The sequence below is a fragment of the Sabethes cyaneus genome, chromosome 2, assembly GCF_943734655.1.
Source record: "Sabethes cyaneus chromosome 2, idSabCyanKW18_F2, whole genome shotgun sequence".
Lineage (NCBI taxonomy): Eukaryota > Metazoa > Arthropoda > Insecta > Diptera > Culicidae > Sabethes > Sabethes cyaneus.
Window position 1 is genome coordinate 10,573,025 of NC_071354.1, and position 19,301 is coordinate 10,592,325.

General features: G+C 38.7%; 1 protein-coding gene across 2 annotated transcripts in view; it reads right to left on the bottom strand.

Annotated features, from left to right (window-relative positions):
• The window catches only part of LOC128738285 (teneurin-m), a 391,328-nt gene that overhangs the window by 259,043 nt on the left and 112,984 nt on the right, over positions 1–19,301 (bottom strand). Inside the window, exon 1 of one of the 2 annotated variants that reach the window (XM_053833301.1) lies at positions 4,655–4,718. The exons of the other annotated variant lie outside the window; for it this stretch is intronic. Within the exon in view, the coding sequence (XP_053689276.1) occupies positions 4,655–4,658 (4 nt within the window). The 5' untranslated portion in view covers positions 4,659–4,718. Of the gene's footprint in view, positions 1–4,654; positions 4,719–19,301 lie in introns of those variants that run through there. 2 annotated transcript variants of the gene reach the window in all.

Genomic DNA, 19,301 nt, shown 5'->3' on the forward strand with positions numbered 1-19,301 from the left:
TTCAAAGTCAAAAATCAAATTCAAAGTCAAAATTGAAAACCCAAAACACGAGTCCAAATTAAGAGTTCAACTCCATAGTACAAATTCAATCTAAATCCATAGTTCGACTCCAGAGGCCAAATTCATCGTAAATATTCAGAGTTGAAATTGAGAATCCAAAACCTGAACTCTGGATTTTAACCATGCATTAAATTTTTGGATCCACAATCCAAATCCACAGTCCAAATTTTGAGTTCGAATCCAATATCCAAACTCAGATTTCATATTCATATTGAATCGGAGTTCAGAATTCGAGTCCAACTGCATAGTAGAAATACAATCCAAATCCAGAGTTGAAATCTAACGTCCAAATTAAAGATTCAAGTTCAGAGCCCAGATCCAATCGAGAGTTCATCCCCAGAGTCTAGATTCAGCGTGAAAATCTAGAGTGTGGGATTAGTGTTGAAAAGCAGCGTTCAAATACAGGATTTGGAGTTAATCTTTAGTCCAAATTTAGAGTCTAAATCCACGTTCTAAGTCCAGAGCTCGAATCTAAAGCCCAAATCCAGATTCGTTGGGTAAAATCCAGACTTCTAAAATCCTAATCTTGCCCAAATTCTAAGTCAAACTGCAGACTCCAAGTCTAGAGTCTATATTCAGAATCAAATTCAAAGTCCAATACCGGGGGTGACATTGCGATTCTCGTTTCGAGTGATTTTGGTTCGTTTCGACCACGTTAAACGAATGGGCGAAACAAACCAAAATCACTCGAGGCGAGAATCGCAATGTCACCCCAGGTTCAAATCCAGAATTGGAAGCCAGAATCCGAGCCCACAACCAAAATTATGAGTTTAAATCCAAGATTCATTCTCAGATTTCATCGGCGGATTTCAGAAAACCAGAAGTGAAGATTCAAAATCCATAAGACGAGTCCAAATTCGGGATTCAAATCCAAAGACCAAATCTAAATTCAAATTCAGGGTATAAATCAAGTCCAGAGTCCAAATCTAGAGTCCTACTCCAGAGCACAAACCTAATCCAAATTCGATTCCAGCATCAAAAGCCACACAACACAAATACAGAGTCCAAATTAAGGGTCTAAATCAGGGGGGGCTCCGTAGCCGCAAGGTTACCGAGTCTGTTTGATAAGCGAGTGGTCTTGGGTTCTAATCTTAATAGAATCAAACCATTCGATGTCCAGTGACTTTAGCATAGGTTTATTCTCAGCCCCCCCACCTCATTTAGTTTTCCTTCATGCTGATTTCAAAATTTACCCACTCTTGACAGTGCAAAACTCCCTCCTATAGTTAAGTGTACTGGTCAGAGGAACAAATGAGTCCTCGAACGGCTATAATATGGGATAGTACTGGCAGTGAGGAATAATTGGGTAAAGTAGATCAAGCTTTGAAGGAAGGTTAAACCCCACAATACACACAAGCACGCATAAAATTTAATAAGCTCATTCAGTAGCGATTATAGCAAAAAGAAATGCAGTGCAGGTCATACAGCAAACACCCGGGCGATATCACAATAGATCAAGTATACTGGTCGCAGTGCTGAGTCCACACAGGAAAAAAAGGGTCTAAATCCAAAACTACAAATCAAAGCCAAAATCTAGATTACATTCCAAAATCAAAGTCCAGATTCAGAGATTGAATGCGTGGTCCAAATCCAGCGTCCTTAATCAAAATTTAAACCCAGACTCCAAGTCTAGAACCTAAATTCGGCTCCCAATACAATATTCCAAATCCAGAATACAAATCCTGGTTCAAATTCAGAATTATAATCAAAAAACCAACCCAACCCAACCCAACCAGCCCGAATCCAAATCTGAGTATAAATGTCGAATTTACTCATAATTTTTAACAGTGAAAAATTATGAGTAGATTCGAGATTTATATTCAGATTTCATATCAGTTTCGATTGGCCAGCTCAAACCTGAAGTCAAAACCAGATTCGAAGTCGATACTCATAGTCCTGAATTCGAATCCAAATCCAGAGTCCAACTCCATAGTAGAAATTCAACACAAATCCAGAGTTAATAACTCAGCGTCCGAATCTAAAATCCTAATGAAGAGTCCAAATCTAGAGTCCTAACTCAGATAGCAGATCCAAATTCTAATTCTCGGGCCAACTGCATAGTAAGATTCTAATATAAATTTAAATCAAATACAGATTCTAATGCAGAGTACAAGTTTAGAAGCCGCACTCAGAGTCCAAATTTTGAGACAGCTTTTAGACTTCAATCGACATTAGACATTTAGACATCGATTTGAATTAAATTTGAAAATTCAAATCGATTTCGGTTGCAGAGTCAGTTCAGTTCCTGAAGACAATGTCCAAATACAAGTTCAGATTCCACCAAGTCCAAAACCAGAATTCGACTCAAAACCGAAGACCAAATGCAGAATTCAACTACATATTGTGTAAATAAAATCAAGAGTAAAAATCTACAATGCAAATCCAGGGACCAAATCTAAAATCCGAATTCGGAGTCCAGAGTCAGTCCAGAGCCCGACTCTAGAGTTCCGCTATCATAGCATAAATCTAGTTCAAATCTAGCGTCAATCGATTGGACTTACTTTTGACAACTGATTCTGTTCGATTGGAATTTAAAGGCTCTCTAGGTGTAAATGGAGAAGAAATAATAATGCAATCTTCGTTGTTACTTTTTCGACCGAATGCAAACGACTGAATCTGCTCAGCAATGCGCGGACGTACCCAGAAATGGCTCGAGATCAATAAACTACCGACCTACTGATCCTTGTTTTATCAGGATGGCAACAAGCTGATTGGCCAAAATCCGGATTTTTGACTTAAATTCTTGGTTTCTCGGGATGATTCTTGGAATTTCGAACTTTAGGGTCCTTAAAATTTTTAGATTCCTTGATTTTTGGAACTCTGGGATTTCAAAATTTCTATAATTTTAGAAATTTTTTAGAATTTATATACACTGAAGTTGCTTTTTACGAGGTTTTTTACGCGAATTTCGGAATTTACGCGGTTTTTTTACGCGAATTTCGGAATTTGCGCGGTTTTTTACGCGAATTTCGGAATTTACGCGGGTATTGAAAAGTTTTAGAATGTGAAATAAAAGAATGTTCGAAATGTCGATTGAATCCTAAAAAAAGGGTGCACCACTTTAAAAAAATCCGTCGCTACCCTGGTCCTTAGGACAGAATGCTTTATGCTTCAATTTTTAAAATTCCTTATTTTTTACTAGATCTAATGTGGCAGTACAGTGAAAGTCGAATGCTATTCCGATATTTAGTTTATAGTCAGATTGATGTGAACCGGATACGGGAATGCCGTGACCTACTTTGGATGGTTTCAATTCCAATTCACAATCGCAATAATGCAGCAACAATGGCATGATGAAATGATGAAATTTATGATCATTAAATTTGCTAGCTAGACCAACCGTGAGCTTTAATGCACTGAATTACAACCTGTAAAATAGATAACCATGATTTCATCAAAACATATAAAAATACGTACACAATACAATGGCCACTTAGATTGCTCTTTGATTGTCAACTGCATGACAGCATAAAATTGAGCGGTGCCAATATTGTGTTGTAAAACATGTCAACGTTTTATAGCATTTCCCACAGTCAGCTTTATGCCATCCTATTGAACCGGTCTTTATTGGAGAGAAATTGCGAACCATAAAAAATAACACAATTGCAGTGCCAGGAAGAAAGGTTCGGAGCTAAACACCATTTACCGGCCGGCGCGGCGCGGCGGGGCCGCCAGCAGCGGAAGACTGCGCTTCTCGCTGTCAGATGTCAATAGGTTAATCCTTGTCTAGCTAGCTAGTCCGGGCCGTTTTAGTTTGTCGATTGTGCTTGTTCGCACCGTGCAATGTTTTCGTCTTTGTTCCCGTTGACAGGGACCCCCATTATTCATCGTGCTCCCCCAGGGCGCTCCCGAGGTATTTAACAATAGGACACATACCGCTGGCTGCTGGGGTTTGTGGATGGTCCGGGGCAAAACCGTCGAGTGCGCGCGCGTAGATTGCACAAACCAGATGACCTTTCTTCGTTCCGCGAGCCCATCCAGCCGGCCGGTCTCCCCCGGAGGTTCATCGGTTCGGAGGATAGACAGCCGATTCCAGCACGGTCGAAGAAGTACAACACGGTTTTCTGCATTTTTTACGTCTGCCTTTATCATGATCCGATTCGTGCTGAGCCCGCATCTCGCATCCATTAGGATCCTACCAGGCAGCGATGCGCCCCTGCCGGTACGCGAGTACGCGCTACTTAGGCATATCTGATAGCGCCTTCTGCCGCCGTGCCGGCTTTGGCCACGAGAGGCGCGGCGCGTCACTGCGTGTGCGAGCGAGATCGAGCATCTTTCACTGAATTATTGCTTTGTCTTTTATAGCCGAGCTTCGAATAATGAACACAGAACGTTGAGACGGAACAGAAACAAAAAGAACAGAGAACACAGCAAGCTTAGGAGGCAGTTTTGTCGTGTTACACAAAACAGTAGACAAAGACACAGACATCAAGGCAGGCAGTCAAAGACAATCACAAAAATACACAAACATAAAGAGGAGAGGCAGCGCGAGACGTAAGACAAAAAAGAGTTACATATTATTATGACAGTAAAAGGGGAGAATCTTTTATGGTGCGATACAACAGAAATCAGAATCTTTCAAATGTAAACTCACCCATATTGGGGGCATTACTACTGATATTGCTTGTTTACGCTTCGCTGTCGAACCAAAAACGGAGCAGCACCGCTCGCTAAATGCTAAAAAACTTACAGAAACAGATAAGCTCTAGAAGGCAAGGAGGAAAGAAAGTCCCGCTCGCACTTTCCACCAAGCCCCCACCCCCACAGAATGCGGGTGGAACGCCAACGACGGACGGGGTGTGTGAATAGTTAAAGACGCCCTACTGTACTGTTCTCTCTTCTGCACTACGGTTTACTGCGTGTAACTACGTAACTAGCAACCAACGGTGACGTTACGAACTAGTATGTACTACAAACACACGCGCGTTCTCGCTTCGCTAGTAGCTTGGCTTTCAACGCAAGCTTTGATGATGGGTACAAACCTGAAAAAAAGAAGAAAAAAGAAATGCTGTCATTAGAAATAGCACTGCATCGTGTCGTCTTGGGCTTGGCGCTGGCTGGCTGGCCGAGCCAGGCTGCTGGGATCCGCACCGAGCGCACAAGAGTAAATAAACCATAAAATAATCAATAACTGATAACAATCTTATTTTGTGGAAATACTGCCAAATCGTCTCGTCCGAGATCGCTCGTCCGGAAGATGGGTCACATACACAGTGCTTTGCTTGCTTCCCGTCCCCGTCCCACCACTAACCTTCGGTTAGTGGCCGTAGAAATTGGATGGGAACAAAGCACAGAAAAAAAAAATCAAAACATGCACACACACAATAAATGAATTAAATTTTCTCCATTTTGCCGTTCGACAAAATCAGAGAGCAAGTCAACAGAAGCTGAAGTCCGGTCGAGTGGAAGAAAGCTGGACCAACCGTCCCGGTCCGTTCGGACGGACGGACGACGACAACAACAATTTCAACTATGATGATGCTGGAATATTGTCTATTGTCTTGGCAGGAAATGCGACATGCGGACGGACGGGCACCAGAGCCCGGGAGAAGATCCGACTAAAGTTCTTATTCTTCACTGCGCTGGCTTGGCTTGGAGGATTTCCTTCCTTGTCCAGTTCCAGTCTACTACCGTCGTCGTCGTCGTCGTCGTCGTCGGACGGAGCGGAATGTCCGATCCGTATTTTTCCTGACTTTGAAAGAGCACACACACACAATAAACGGGTCGGGTTTAGCACACCGACAAGAGCCCGATTTAAGCCGAGTTGGCTCTAAATACCGCAATATCGAATCATAAAACCAAATAAAGTACGGTTAGTTTAGTGCCTTCTAGAGTCCTAGTACATAGTGGGACACACATTCCAGTCGAGAACAGTGCGAGTGCAGTGGGGGCTGACTGAAGGCTGGGAGGTCTGCCTGCCTTGCCTGGTCGGGTCGGATTGTGCTAGAAGAAATTACTGTCACTTGCGTCACTGGAAACCGGCGGCGGCTGAAGGCAGTTTTGCTGTTAATTGGTTTGATCTTCAGGCCGAGAAGAGAAGATCTTAGTAGGCTGCTCTCTGCTCTGGCTCTGGCTGGTAGTCGTCGAAGCACGCCAGGACATGGGACGTCGGTTGCTTTTGTTCGTTATGTTGTGGAATGTTTGTATTGGAAAATTTTGAGGCTTACGTGGTTTATGTTTTTCCGTAACTTTGCGCCAATGCCGACGACAACAAATGATACTGATTGCTGGCGTTTATCGGGGACGTTTAATTCGGATTTTACTAATGATAAAATACCTGAAAACTATAGATATAATGAAAGTTATTTTCAAGAATTTCAAGGACTTTCCGACGTTTCGACTGTGTTTACTGGTTTTGGTCAAGCATAATTTAAAATATTATATGTATTCCATGCTTGACTTGAACAATTAACAACTTGAATGATTTAAAATCATTTTTCTGGGGTCTGGGCGCATTCCCTCTCACGCCGAGGACCCCGCAGAAGTCACGAATGACCCAAGCTGTAGAAGTGACAATAAAATCTATCAAAAAAAAGTAATTTATCTTGGCTATGAAATTCTTGTTCTTCTAACGACTCACGACGGCCCACTAACCTTTGCTATTTGTTCATGTTTATTTTATAAAATTTCATGATTCTTAAAATATCTACAATTTTTTTCAAATTTTGCAAATTTCTGCAAATTTTTTCATATTCTATAAAAATTCGCCTGTTTTAAAAACTAGCAAAATTTTCAATTTTTGCAGATGTTATAGATTTTTGTTAACTCAAAGATCTTTGAAAACGTTTGTAAATTTCACAAATTTTTGCAAATTTTATAATTTTTGCATTTATGCAAATTTTGCAAATTTTTACAATTTTTTGAAGATTTTACAAACTAACAAAATTTTACAAATTCTTTCAATTTTCACAAATTTCAGTTATTTTTACAATTTTTCACAAATTTATAGATATTTAACAAATTTTTGGAAATTTTATAAATTTTGCCAATTTTACAAATTTTGGCAAATTTTACAAATTTCGACAAATTTTACAAATTTTACAAATTTTACAAATTTTATAAATTTTACAAATTTTACAAATTTTACAAATTTTACAAATTTTACAACTTTTACAAATTTTACAAATTTTACAAATTTTACAAATTTTACAAATTTTACAAATTTTACAACTTTTACAAATTTTACAAATTTTACAAATTTTACAAATTTTACAAATTTTACAAATTTTACAAATTTTACAAATTTTACAAATTTTACAAATTTTCCAAATTTTACAAATTTTACAAATTTTACAAATTTTACAAATTTTACAAATTTTACAAATTTTACAAATTTTACAAATTTTATCAAATTTTACAAATTTTTGCAAATTTTACAAATTTTTGCAAATTTGACATATTTTTGCAGATTTCACAAATTTTTGCCAATTTTATAAGTTTTTGTAAATTTTACAAATTTTTGCAAATTTTACAAATTTTTGCCAATTTTACAAATTTTTGCAAAATTTGCCAATTTTACAAATTTTTGCAAAATTTGCCAATTTTACAAATTTTTGCAAATTTTGAAAATTTTGGCAAATTTTACAAATTTTTGCAAATTAAACTAATTTTGCTAGTTTTACAAATTTCTGCAAATTTCATAATTTTTTAAAATTTTGTAAATCTTTCAAATTTTATGAATTTTATAAAGCATTTAACAAATTTTTTCAAATTCTGCAAATTTCTCCAAACCTTAAAGTTGAGGCAAAATGTGCGTGCGATATTTTTTACGTGGGGGATTTTCTTCAAAGCAATGTTGCTGTTCATCGATAAAAGTACTGATTCGGTTCGAAACACTCTCAAAGGTGATTCCATAACGTCAAATTCTCCGGCAATTCTTTTCTAGCTGAGAATTATTTTATACGAGTGAGAGAAAAGCGAATTACCACTTACTCTTTTTCATGCATGAATTGATCGCTAGTGATGCCAATCAAACACGAATAGCTCGCATTTTGACTCATCGCGATGAGTAGTGATGATTTATCAATTTTGAAAAACAGGCAAAAGCGCTATCGGATATTGAATTATACCGTCAAAAAAACTTGTACCTAACACATATGTTGGTTTTTCAGTTCGACTATTAGCACCGGAGATACTTGGAATATACATTTTTGCGACATAATACATAAATGCACTTCAAAACATCAACGTTCTTCTACACCCAGAAGACTTTTAATCTCGTAAAATTATTTTAACATGCTATTCATAATTTTTTAATATTCACATTGAGTGCAGCATAAATCTTGTTTTTTTTACGTGACAATGACAAGCCCAGTAACGTTTGCAAATGTTTACAAGATACAAGCGATTTTTCAGACATGTTGGCAGGATCAAATTTTGAACAGTTAGCCACACAAGAAGAAGATGTATTATTTTTCATAGCTTCGAAACTTCGAGGCACCAATTAATAATAATAATAATATTGTACCAGGTTTGCATTTCATTGAAACTAAATCTTGAAACCATTTTGTTTGTCCGTGTGCCGCTTGAAGTTACTGGTTGTGTACGGCGTCGCGAGTATATGTTGACGTTTGACAAGTTTATAATTATTATATGATACTAAAATTTAAATCGCTGACGAGCAAGTGATGAGCCTTCATCGTGATGAAAATTTCCAACATTGCTTCAAAGAGCTATGTTTGTTTGTCTGTTTTGTTAATATGAAGTATCTGAACTGAACTGAAAGTAATTTTTAGATAGCAATCAAATGTGTAATCTGAAGATAATACAGTTTCTCACTTATATTTCACTGGATTTATCTAAAAACCGTGAAAAAGCTGTAACCATTCACGGGCCGAAACGTCGGTAAAAGAAAAGCGATTTTTTTAATTTCACCATTTTTGCATTTTTGCAAATTTTTACAATTTTTTGTACGTTATACAAACTAACAAAATTTTACAAATTCATGCAATTTTCACAAATTTCAATTATTTTTACAATTTTTCACAATTTTATAGAAATTAAACAAATTTTTGTAAATTTTACAAATTTTTGAAAATTTCGCAAATTATTAAAAATTTTGCAAATTTTTGAAAATTTTGCAAATTTTGCAAATTTTACAAATTTTTGCACATTATAAAATTTTTTGCCAGTTTTACAAATTTCTGCAAATTTTAAAATGTTTAAAAATTTTGTGAATTTTCCAAATTTTAGAAATTTTATAAAGCATTGAATAAAATCTTTTCAGATTCTGCAAATTTCTCCAAAACATGTTCAGGTAAAATGTGCGTACCGTGCCAATATTTTTTGTGGGATTTTATTCAAAGAGCTGTCTGTTTGTCTGTGTTGTTAATATGAAGTAACTGAACTGAATCGAAGGTAAATTTTAGATAGCATAAAGATAAGATGTGTAATCTTAAGATAAAATATTTTCCGGCTTATATTTTACAGGATTTATCTAAAAACCGCGACGAAGATGTAACCACTCACGGGTCGAAACGTCAGTAAAAGAGCGATTTATTTTTTTAAATTTCACATTTTTTTTTAATTTTAACAATTTTTTTCTACAAGATGTCGTTTTGATTTGAATTTCGTTGTAAGAACGGATGACGAACTGTTTTTTTCGAATTTTTTGAGACAAAAAAAATTGAAGAAAATGTCGGGATAATCTACCTATTATTATTATTTAACCTCTCATAATAATTTATTCGGCTTGTAATGATTTTGATCTTCTATTGCGACTAACGTCGAAACAGACCTGGCTTCGTTCTCCCATTTGTTCCATACTCATAATCGTCTGCTGAAATTCGACTATGTAAATAGTCCCCGTCCTCCAAGGGTGCGCGCAACGAGATTGAAATTAGACGAAATCTTAACTAAACTGCTCCTTCCGCATACCTTGTGGCTCGGAGAACGAAATAAACGTTTCAACCTTTCCGCGTAGTTTGCACTTTTGCAGAAAAATGCCACAGCGGGCTAGCCACAATGAGCACTAAAGATTTCGGTGCTGCAAGAACAGAACAAGTCTCGGAGCGCGAATTGGTAAGTGATGAGAGTGCGGACCGCCGCTCTCCGGTCAACCAACTTTGTTCATTAATTATTCGCCCTTGGTCCTGCGCTTGAACATGTACGCGAAAAAGAACGGATAACCAACGAACTCACGCGCGGAGTGAAATTTGCCGGTCAGCAGAATAGGAGAAAGCGATTCTCGCATGGAGAACTCGTCTATGGAAATAGAGTAGGTGGGGAATATTCCCCGTTTCGGTAGGTTAAATCCAACCGGATTTTTGCGATTTGTACTGTATTTATATTAACTGTATTTCGCTTACAACTTCGTATTTTTATACTTTAGTTTGAATGTAGCGCAGTTATTTTGATCCTTCAAATAGTTTCTCACCACTGTAGCCGATCTACTGAACCAACGTTCGATGTCGCGAATTGATATTCTTTCCTATAGACTTGAATCATTCCATTTTCTTCCTCACTTAAAAACTTCCTTTTGTACTTTCAACAAATTTTTCAATAGACAATTTAACCGAATGAACGTGCTCTTGACAGATGCAAGGAATACACTAGACATCATAGTATCCTCTGGAAACGTATGTTGCAGTAACGCTAAGGAGACTTACCAAGGCTACAATGGGTTATACATATAGATTTTACCAGAAACTCTATATTATGTAATGAATTTCATAACAGCATTTTCTTTTCAATTGCCATCTTTGAAAAATAAGGCGAAAAATCACTGTTTATACAACTCTAAAAATCTGTCTTCATATTCTTAAGCTGTAAACCACTTCGCATACCTACACGCTGTGCAGCGGCGCTGTCACTTTGGAGGTGACGGCCTGCTTGGATGCATATCAGGATTTCTTGCTGGTGGTGCCAAGCAGAGCCACACTCGTGTGCACACATTACTCGACTACACAGAATGTCACACGAACCTAGCCTAACCTAACCAAACCAAACCAAACGGTATGTTTTTGGAGCTGTTGGAATTTCGGTGGTACATTTCCGGTGGCCCGGGTAGCGATGCAACCCTCCGAAGTCACTTACTTTGCTTGGTATCTCACACATGGGTGCGTGTTTTGACAGCTGCTTTCCATCGCGTTGCATCCCGTTGTTGTTGTTGTTGACCGGTTCCGCCGCTCGCACGGCTGGCTGTTACTGCTGCCGGCCAGGAATGTAAATATATTTAAATTTTCGAAGCTCAATGCAAAGCTTTACTCTATTGTGCATTCCGAGCGTTCTTGCTGCTGCTAGCTGCTTCCATCTCTATCAGGTTGAGTCTGTTTCCTTACACGACCCAAGCCAATCAGCTTCAACAAACGGTTTGATTCCTGAATGTTGAAGGAAGGGGAAAAAAACGCCAGGAAAAAAAGCATAATATAATATCGTCTCTTTGGGGTAAACAAATATATTTATCTATCCTGCCCCTCCGCGTCGAGGGGCAGGACGACATGGCCGGATCGCCACTGCCTGCTTCTGCTTGAATGTACTGTAAGTGTCCTCGTTAGCGTAGTTCTCCGGAGTCCGGATGCCCTAGCAGCAGCAGCAGAAGTTGACTGCGACAACGACGACGACGTTGGCGACGCCGACTTCTTCGTTTGCTGCTGCTGTCGAGAAGCTGTTTTCCTTTTTCGCTCCGAAGTCTGAGCTGATACGGGGGTCTTCGTCTTCGCCGTCGTCGTTGTTGTCGTCTTCGTGAAAAAGGTGCATATATGGAAAAATCGTTGGAATATTTTTCATCTTTTTATTGTGCTGACTTTTCCGACGTCTTGCCCGGCAATTCGTTCACGTTGGAAGGCAGGCAGGCAGGCGCACACCAGTCAGATAAATCGTGCTCGATTGCCGAGGAATTGTCATGGCTTTTTGCATAACTTGAGGTGCTTAGCTTCTATGTCGTCTCGTCTGCTGGTAAGTGTGTGTGTGTGTATGTGTGTTTGTGTGAAAAGAGTAGAACACGATACGAACGGGTAGAAAGTCATGAAGTCTTTAATTGAATTATTTTATCTGACTCTATGCATCAGCCATTCAAGCGGCCTGCCACTGGCAGTAGTGCCGTGAAGCGCAAGCGGAGAATAGATGAGGACCCATTTTGTAGAAACGTTGAGAGGGTTCCTGACTCGATAAGATCCCGAAGCCCAATCAACAGAGTAAACAGTGCCGGCTTCCCCAAACAAGTGTAGTAAATTCAGCAATATTTTGACAAATGTTTACATCAAATCTAAACCACTTACGGCAACTCGACGAAGTCGGAACGGAATGGAATGGAATAGAACTCGACTCGCCGCGTATATGATTCCATTATCTCGCAATAATCAATTCTCTCAATCAAATAAATTGTCTTGTCCGTGACGGCAGGGAACAGAGGGGAAAGCGCAAGCAGGTCTCTCACATCACCGACAGAGTCCCATATCGTATAGTTGCTCCGTAGTGTCATATTTTAGGAAGCGGAACACAACTGTGGACGTCAGCAAGGCTCTCCGGTTCAGTCCGTAGAACACGAACGACTTGGCTACGCCACCGCCAGATTCGCGCTAGTGGGAGTCCCCCCTCGGAGGATTTTCCAGCAATCCCCACAGTCAGCAGAACAAGATTAATAGCACCCATTCAGTCTTGATGAGTGGCGAGCAGCGAGTGGAATCCTCTTACCATCAAGCATCATTCCCCCATCATCAGAAAAGTCACTCTACTCATCCCGAGGACTGGATGAGAAAACGAAAGCGCTAATGGGATACATTGTCGATTTAACAAATCCATTTAGGCTGGAGTGGGACTTTCACCATGGATTATGTGGCACAGAGAATGCGATGCAAAATGAGCACGTAAATGGAGATGAGCACTTTATGAACCCAACAAAGGTTTCCGATTTCTGGCCGGCAAAAATCCACTATCGATTGGAGTCCATTTACTCTCTGTAGGTACTACCATCGTCCACCACTAAAACCAGCTCGCAAGCGTTGACCAAATGCAATTCATTAGACCGCCAAAGTCAGCTATTTCGCTCGCAGAACTTTCGCCCACAATTCAGTCGCAAACCCTTCAACTTTCAACTAACAAACATATTTCATAAATCCTATTATATTGTAATTTCCAGTCTAACCACACCATAAATCAGCATAAATCAGTTAGTTGCGAGCACCCCCCGAACCGAACATAGCAAGCATGGTGAAATTATTACACACACTCGGGACGAGACGACCGCCATTAAACTTCACAAGCGAAAGTGATCTGCGGTTTGATTCAGAGGGTTTATTTTTTTTCCTTCTTTTTGCCCCCCACCTGCTGGGCATTTTTCTTCGTTTTGCCCCCTTCTGATGACAACAATCTGATCTGATGCAACCCATCCGGAGGAGCCCAACGAGACCCGGAATGCGACGCGGCGGGACTCTTGCGCTTGGGCAACATGATCCCATCACCCGAATAGATCGAAGAAATGAACGCTTCGCTTGAAACCGAATAGCTGACATTTGCCATTAAGGAGCAGTTTGAAATGTCATTCATTTCCAATAAATCATAAACTGCGTAAGCGTGACGGGGAGCCAGCCAACGCCGGCGACGGAGGCCGATATCGTTTCGTTCTGTGGCAGTAAATTTCCGCGAATATAAAAATTCTACCTCATTCCATCCATCCCCCGGAAGGTAGAAAACCGAAGCGAAACAGAGCCGGAGCCGGAGCGGGTCCGGTTGGTGGTTTGGTTGGGATATCATCATGATGAACAGGCACTCTTGCGCGTAATCTATATTCGATAGTCGTCTAGAATTTCCAAACTTGAACGACTTCGACGACAACGGCGACGGCGACCATGATGATGACGAACGAACGAACGAATGGACGAACGAACGGACGGATGAAACGAAACTTCCGCGGTCGGGGGTCCCCCGAGGATTGCGATTCGGAGTTGCATGCAACCGGAGGCGGCCGCACAAAAGGAAGTCAACTCCGGCTCTAATTGCCTATTATTTTGATTTCATTTGTTACTTTTATCTTGCGAGTGAAGTGCCTTGCAGTGCCTGTTTTCGCAACGGTTGGTGGTCCTATCAGTGTATGATATTTTTTTCTAGTTGAAGTCATTCGTTTGTATATTCGAGTTTTTTAACGATTCTGAGAGGACGGGGACTATTTACATAGAAGAATTTCAGCAGACGATTATGAGTATGGAACAGATGGGAGAACGAAACCAGGTCTGCTTCGACGTTAGTCGCAATAGAAGATCAAAGTCATTACAAGCCGAATAAATTATTATGAGAGGCTAAGTAATAATAGGTAAATTATCCCGAAATTATTTTCAATTTTTTTGTCTCATTTAATTCGAAACAAAAAAAAACAGTTCGTCGCCCGTTCTTACAACGCAATTCAAATCAGAACAGCATCTTCTTGTAGAACGGGGAAATATAAAAAAATTAATCGCTTTTCTTTTACTGACGTTTACACCTTCTTCGCGGTTTTTAGATAAATTCTGTAAATATAAGTGTGAAACTATTTTATCTTAAGATTACACATCTTATCTTTATGCTATCTAAAAATTACTTTCAGTTCAGTTCAGATACTTCATATTAACAACACAGACAAACAAACATAGCTCTTTGAAGCAATGTTGCAAATTTTCATCACGAGGAAGGCTCATCACTTGCTCGGCAGCGATTTAAATTTAAATTGCTAATGCTCGTGAGATCAGCATGGCACCTTGAGTTTTGCCTTGAAATCGGAGTTGAAGTTAAACTTGAAATTTTACTTTAACCCGGATCAAACCGTACTTGAAGATGGACTTGAATTAGACTTACAATTCGATTTGAAACTGGGCCCAAAATTAAACTACAAATTTTGTTTGAAATTGAACTAAACTTGTGCATAAACTAGACTTGAAATTCGACCTAAATTAGACTCAAAATCAGACACAAAACTGGACCTAAAAACGGGTTTGGAACTGGCAGGTATTCGGAGTTTAAAAAGGGCGGAAAACTGCACCTGAAATTTTAGTTGAAATCGAACATAAATTGGATGTAATTAGGCTTGAAATGTTACTTGAATATGGATTTGAAATCAAAGTTGAAATTAGGTCTAAAATTTCAGAAATTAAACTTGAATTTAGAATTGAAATTGTACTTTAAGTTGTAATTAAAACTGAATCTTCGTTAAAGCAAATAATTTACTTATCACAAACGGGGCGATCAAATTAAAATGTTCGAACTTCCGGGTTCACCCTTGATGATTTATTTTGTTTTACATTGAATCTTATATAGAACCCTCAATTGGTCAACCGAAAGCTCAATGAACCGGGCACAGCACACTGGTCCCGAAACCTTTTTTGGTGCGCATTAGCTTTGAGTGGGAAAATTTGGTTTTAGGTTTATAGAACCTTTGGAAAAGTTTCTTAAAATTAAAACTTCTATCGTCCAGCGGAATTCAAATTATGAATAATCACCCTAAAAGTGAAATAAAAAATTTATTTTTCTTCAGTTTCAATATAACACATTGATGCGTTCTGCAAAGTTGTACAGCATGTTATTACAAGAAATTTTGCTGAAGACAGTAACCTTCTATGTCTCCACCAAAGATAGAAATAATCTATTTCTCAAAAATGAAAAATCGTTAAAATCAGTTTTTCTATGTTATCTGTTTTTATAGTTGTTGTATGACTTCTGCCTGTTTTACAAAGTTGTACAAATGGTAAAAATACACAACATTGTTGAACAGTGTATACCTCTATCTTTGCTTGTTTAGGAACTATAGAACTTTTACTAAAAAAATACCCTAATTTTGACCCCAAATTACTCGCAAGAAGGCATCATTTTATTCAAAAACTCTTCCCAGAGAATCAAAATAGTTTCAAGCAGGCTGAAAAGTTTTATAAATTATGTTTAAAAGCACAAAAGTTAAACAAATTTTATAGGCTAACGAAATCGGGACAAAAAGCTGATAAAATCGGGGGTTGACAAAATCGGGGCTAGACAAAATCGGAACATTACTGTATTTTGTGAATCTATTTAGACTTCGGTGTGATTCAATGATCCTGTGTGATTCCCGCGTCATTCTGTGTAACTTTTGAATTTTTCTGTTTGATTATTTAATTGTTCCGCAATTGTTGTGTGATTCTGTGCGATTATTATGTGATTCTGCCTAATTGTAGTGTGATTTCGTGTAATCCTGCATGATTTTGTGTAATTCTTCGCGGTATTTGTGGGATTTTGTGTGATTATTGTGTCACTTTGTGCGATTATTGCATGACACTGATATGATTATTGTACGATTCTGAGGTTATGCGTAGTTATTGTGTGATTCTTCGTGATTATTGTGTGATTCTGTGTGAATATTGTGCGAGTCTGTGCAAATATCACATGATTCTGTGTGATTGTGTGATTCTGTGCGATTATTATGTAGCTCTGATCTGATTATTGTGTCATTCTGTGGCGATTCCGTGTGATTATTGTATGATTTTGTGTGATCATTTTATGATTCTATTCAATTACTGTGTGATTCTGCGTAATTATTGTGATGCTGTGTGATTGGTTTGTGATTCTGAGCGCCCTTACTAATACACAAGGATTTCTGCTGGGATTCTATCCCGAGGATTCTTATTTCATAGTGAAGGCGATTCGTTTATCGAGTTATAAGCAAGAGTCCTGGTTCTATGAACAACCCAAGCAACAGCGCGAGTTTTATTGTACTCTTATGGCGGTTTTCATGAGTAGTTTTAGTCTTAAATACCATCATAAGAGTGTAATAGAACTCAAATTGTTACTTGGGAAGGCATTCACTACGAATCCTCCGCGGAATTCCTCCACAGGATTCCTATGGGAGGAATCCCAGAGACTTAGTGCGAATCTTTCTGTTTCACCCCGGGTGATTTTGTGTGATCCTTGTGCTGATCTGTCTAAAAATTGTGTGATTCTGTGTGACGATTATATTCAAGTCGCTTTTACACGGGAGGCACGTAAAAAATCGGTGCGATAATGCAACGTCAATTCAAGAATCGTTGTATAAAAATCATGTTAACTCAGAAATCACCAAAAAAAAAATTATTTAAGTCCAACTGTTTTTTGAAAAACTCACTCCAATCGTCGTAAAAAACCACGTTGATTCAAAAATCGTCTAAATAAACCGTGTAAGACTCGAGTTTATTGTGTAGCTCTGATCTGATTAATGAGCAATTTTGTGGTTATGCGTCATTCTGTGTAATTATGGTATGACTTTGTTGGATCAGTGCATGATTCTGCATGATAATTGTGTGATTCTGCGTGATTATTATATGATTTTGTGTGATTATTGTGTGTTTCTGGACAATTATTGTGTAACTTAGCGTGACTCAGTATTATTTTTCGTGATAATTGTGCGATTATGTATGACTAGGCATAATTTTGTGTAATTATTGTGTCATTCTGTGCACTTATATGTTATTTTTTGTGATTATGGTGTGATTCTGCGTGATTCTGCATGATTCAGTGTAATTCGGTGAATGACAGTGTAATTATTGAGTGATTTTGTGTAATCCCTGTGTGATTCAGTGTGAAAATTGTGTGATCCTGTGTGATGATTGTGTTACTCTGTGCGATTATTACATGAAACTTATCTGATTATTGCATGATTCTGTGACTATGCGTGATTGTGGATGATGCGCGTCGTTCCGTGAGATTATTGTGTGATTCTGTGCGATTATGTTGTGATTCTATGCCGTATTGTGCGAGTATTGGGTAATGCTGTGTGATTTCGAGTGGTTATTGTGTGGTTCTGTTTGATTATTTTGTGACTGTGACATTATGTGATTCTGCGGATTATTAAGTGAATATTGTGTGACGATTTCGCGATATTCTGTGATTCTGTGCAATTATTGCGTATTTCTGCGTGATTAATATGTGATTTCTTGTGATTCTATGTGATTATTTTGTGATTCTACGCGATTATTGTGTGATTTTGTGTGATTATTGTGTGATTCGTGAGATTGTTGTGTGATTTTGTGTGATTGTTATGTGATTATTGTCTAATTTTATGTAAATCAGGTGTGATTCTGTGCCATTATTGTTTTTCTGTGTGATTTTGTGTGATCCCTGTGTGATTCTGTATGATAATTATGTGACTCTACGCGATTTTTGCATGACTCTTATCTGACAATGGTGTGATTCGGTGATAATACGTGGTTCTGCGCGATAACTTGTTATTATTTGTGATTATTAAGTGATTATGTGTGATTTCGCATCACTCTGCATGATTCTGTGCGATTAATGTGTGATTATTGTGTAATTAATGTGTGATTCTCTGTAATTTCGGGTCATTCTGTGTGATTATAGAGCGATACAAACACCCAAATCGCATTTACATTAGTGAGTCTCACCAGAAATTAATTCAATAAAAATCAATAAGGTTACAATGCTTTTCTAACGAGGCTAACATACGAGAACACATGACATTTCACACACCTGTACTTAATTACACATTTGCTTACTCCTCCAAACGAATTATAGTATAAGTAAACATAATAATTCCACGTCACTCGAAAGAAAGAATCAAAAATCCGCACAATCATAGTTATTAATTTGAAGAACAATGCAATCTGGCCCTGCCAACGAAGGAGTACCTCTCCACGAGGCCTACCGGTCGGACTCGATATAGGACTACTCGACGTTCCCTCCGGCCAAAGAAAGATCTGCATACATGGCTTGAGCACGGAATCACCCGCGACTCTAGCTAGCAGTCAACCATGAAATGAAATTTTCTCTCCGCGCCATTCTCTTCACCAATTCAATTCGAAAAATTGCCAATGTTGTTTCTTTCTTTATGCCTGTTTTTTTTTTCTTCTTTTCAATCTTACGAACATAGTAATTTGTTTGAAACCACTCCTCCCCCTCCCCCCACCACTGGGTTCAAAAGCATGTGGACGTGGAAAAATGTTCCGCCTGTTGGTACACACGATCAGGCTCGATTGCCGCCGATTCCGTCCCACAGCCGCAGTCCCAGCCCCAACCAATTGTTTGATTACAATATTTTCATCATTATTTGTTTTCATCTGCGCGCTTGGTTCGGTTCGGTTCGGTTTCGCTTTCTTTCGCTTGTCTCCCCGCGGTTCGTTCGCCTTGCGGGAGGATAATTATGTAAATTACTATGTTTCGCAGAGTAACGCCAAAACGCGCAAACGAAACAAAGCGTGCGCCCGCCTACTGAGTGAGTGTGATCTGTGAACGCATTCTCTGCCTGACAATCTACCCCGCGTGTCCGTAGCAACTGAACTGAACAGTGATGAAAGACTCGATCGATTCGGCAAATT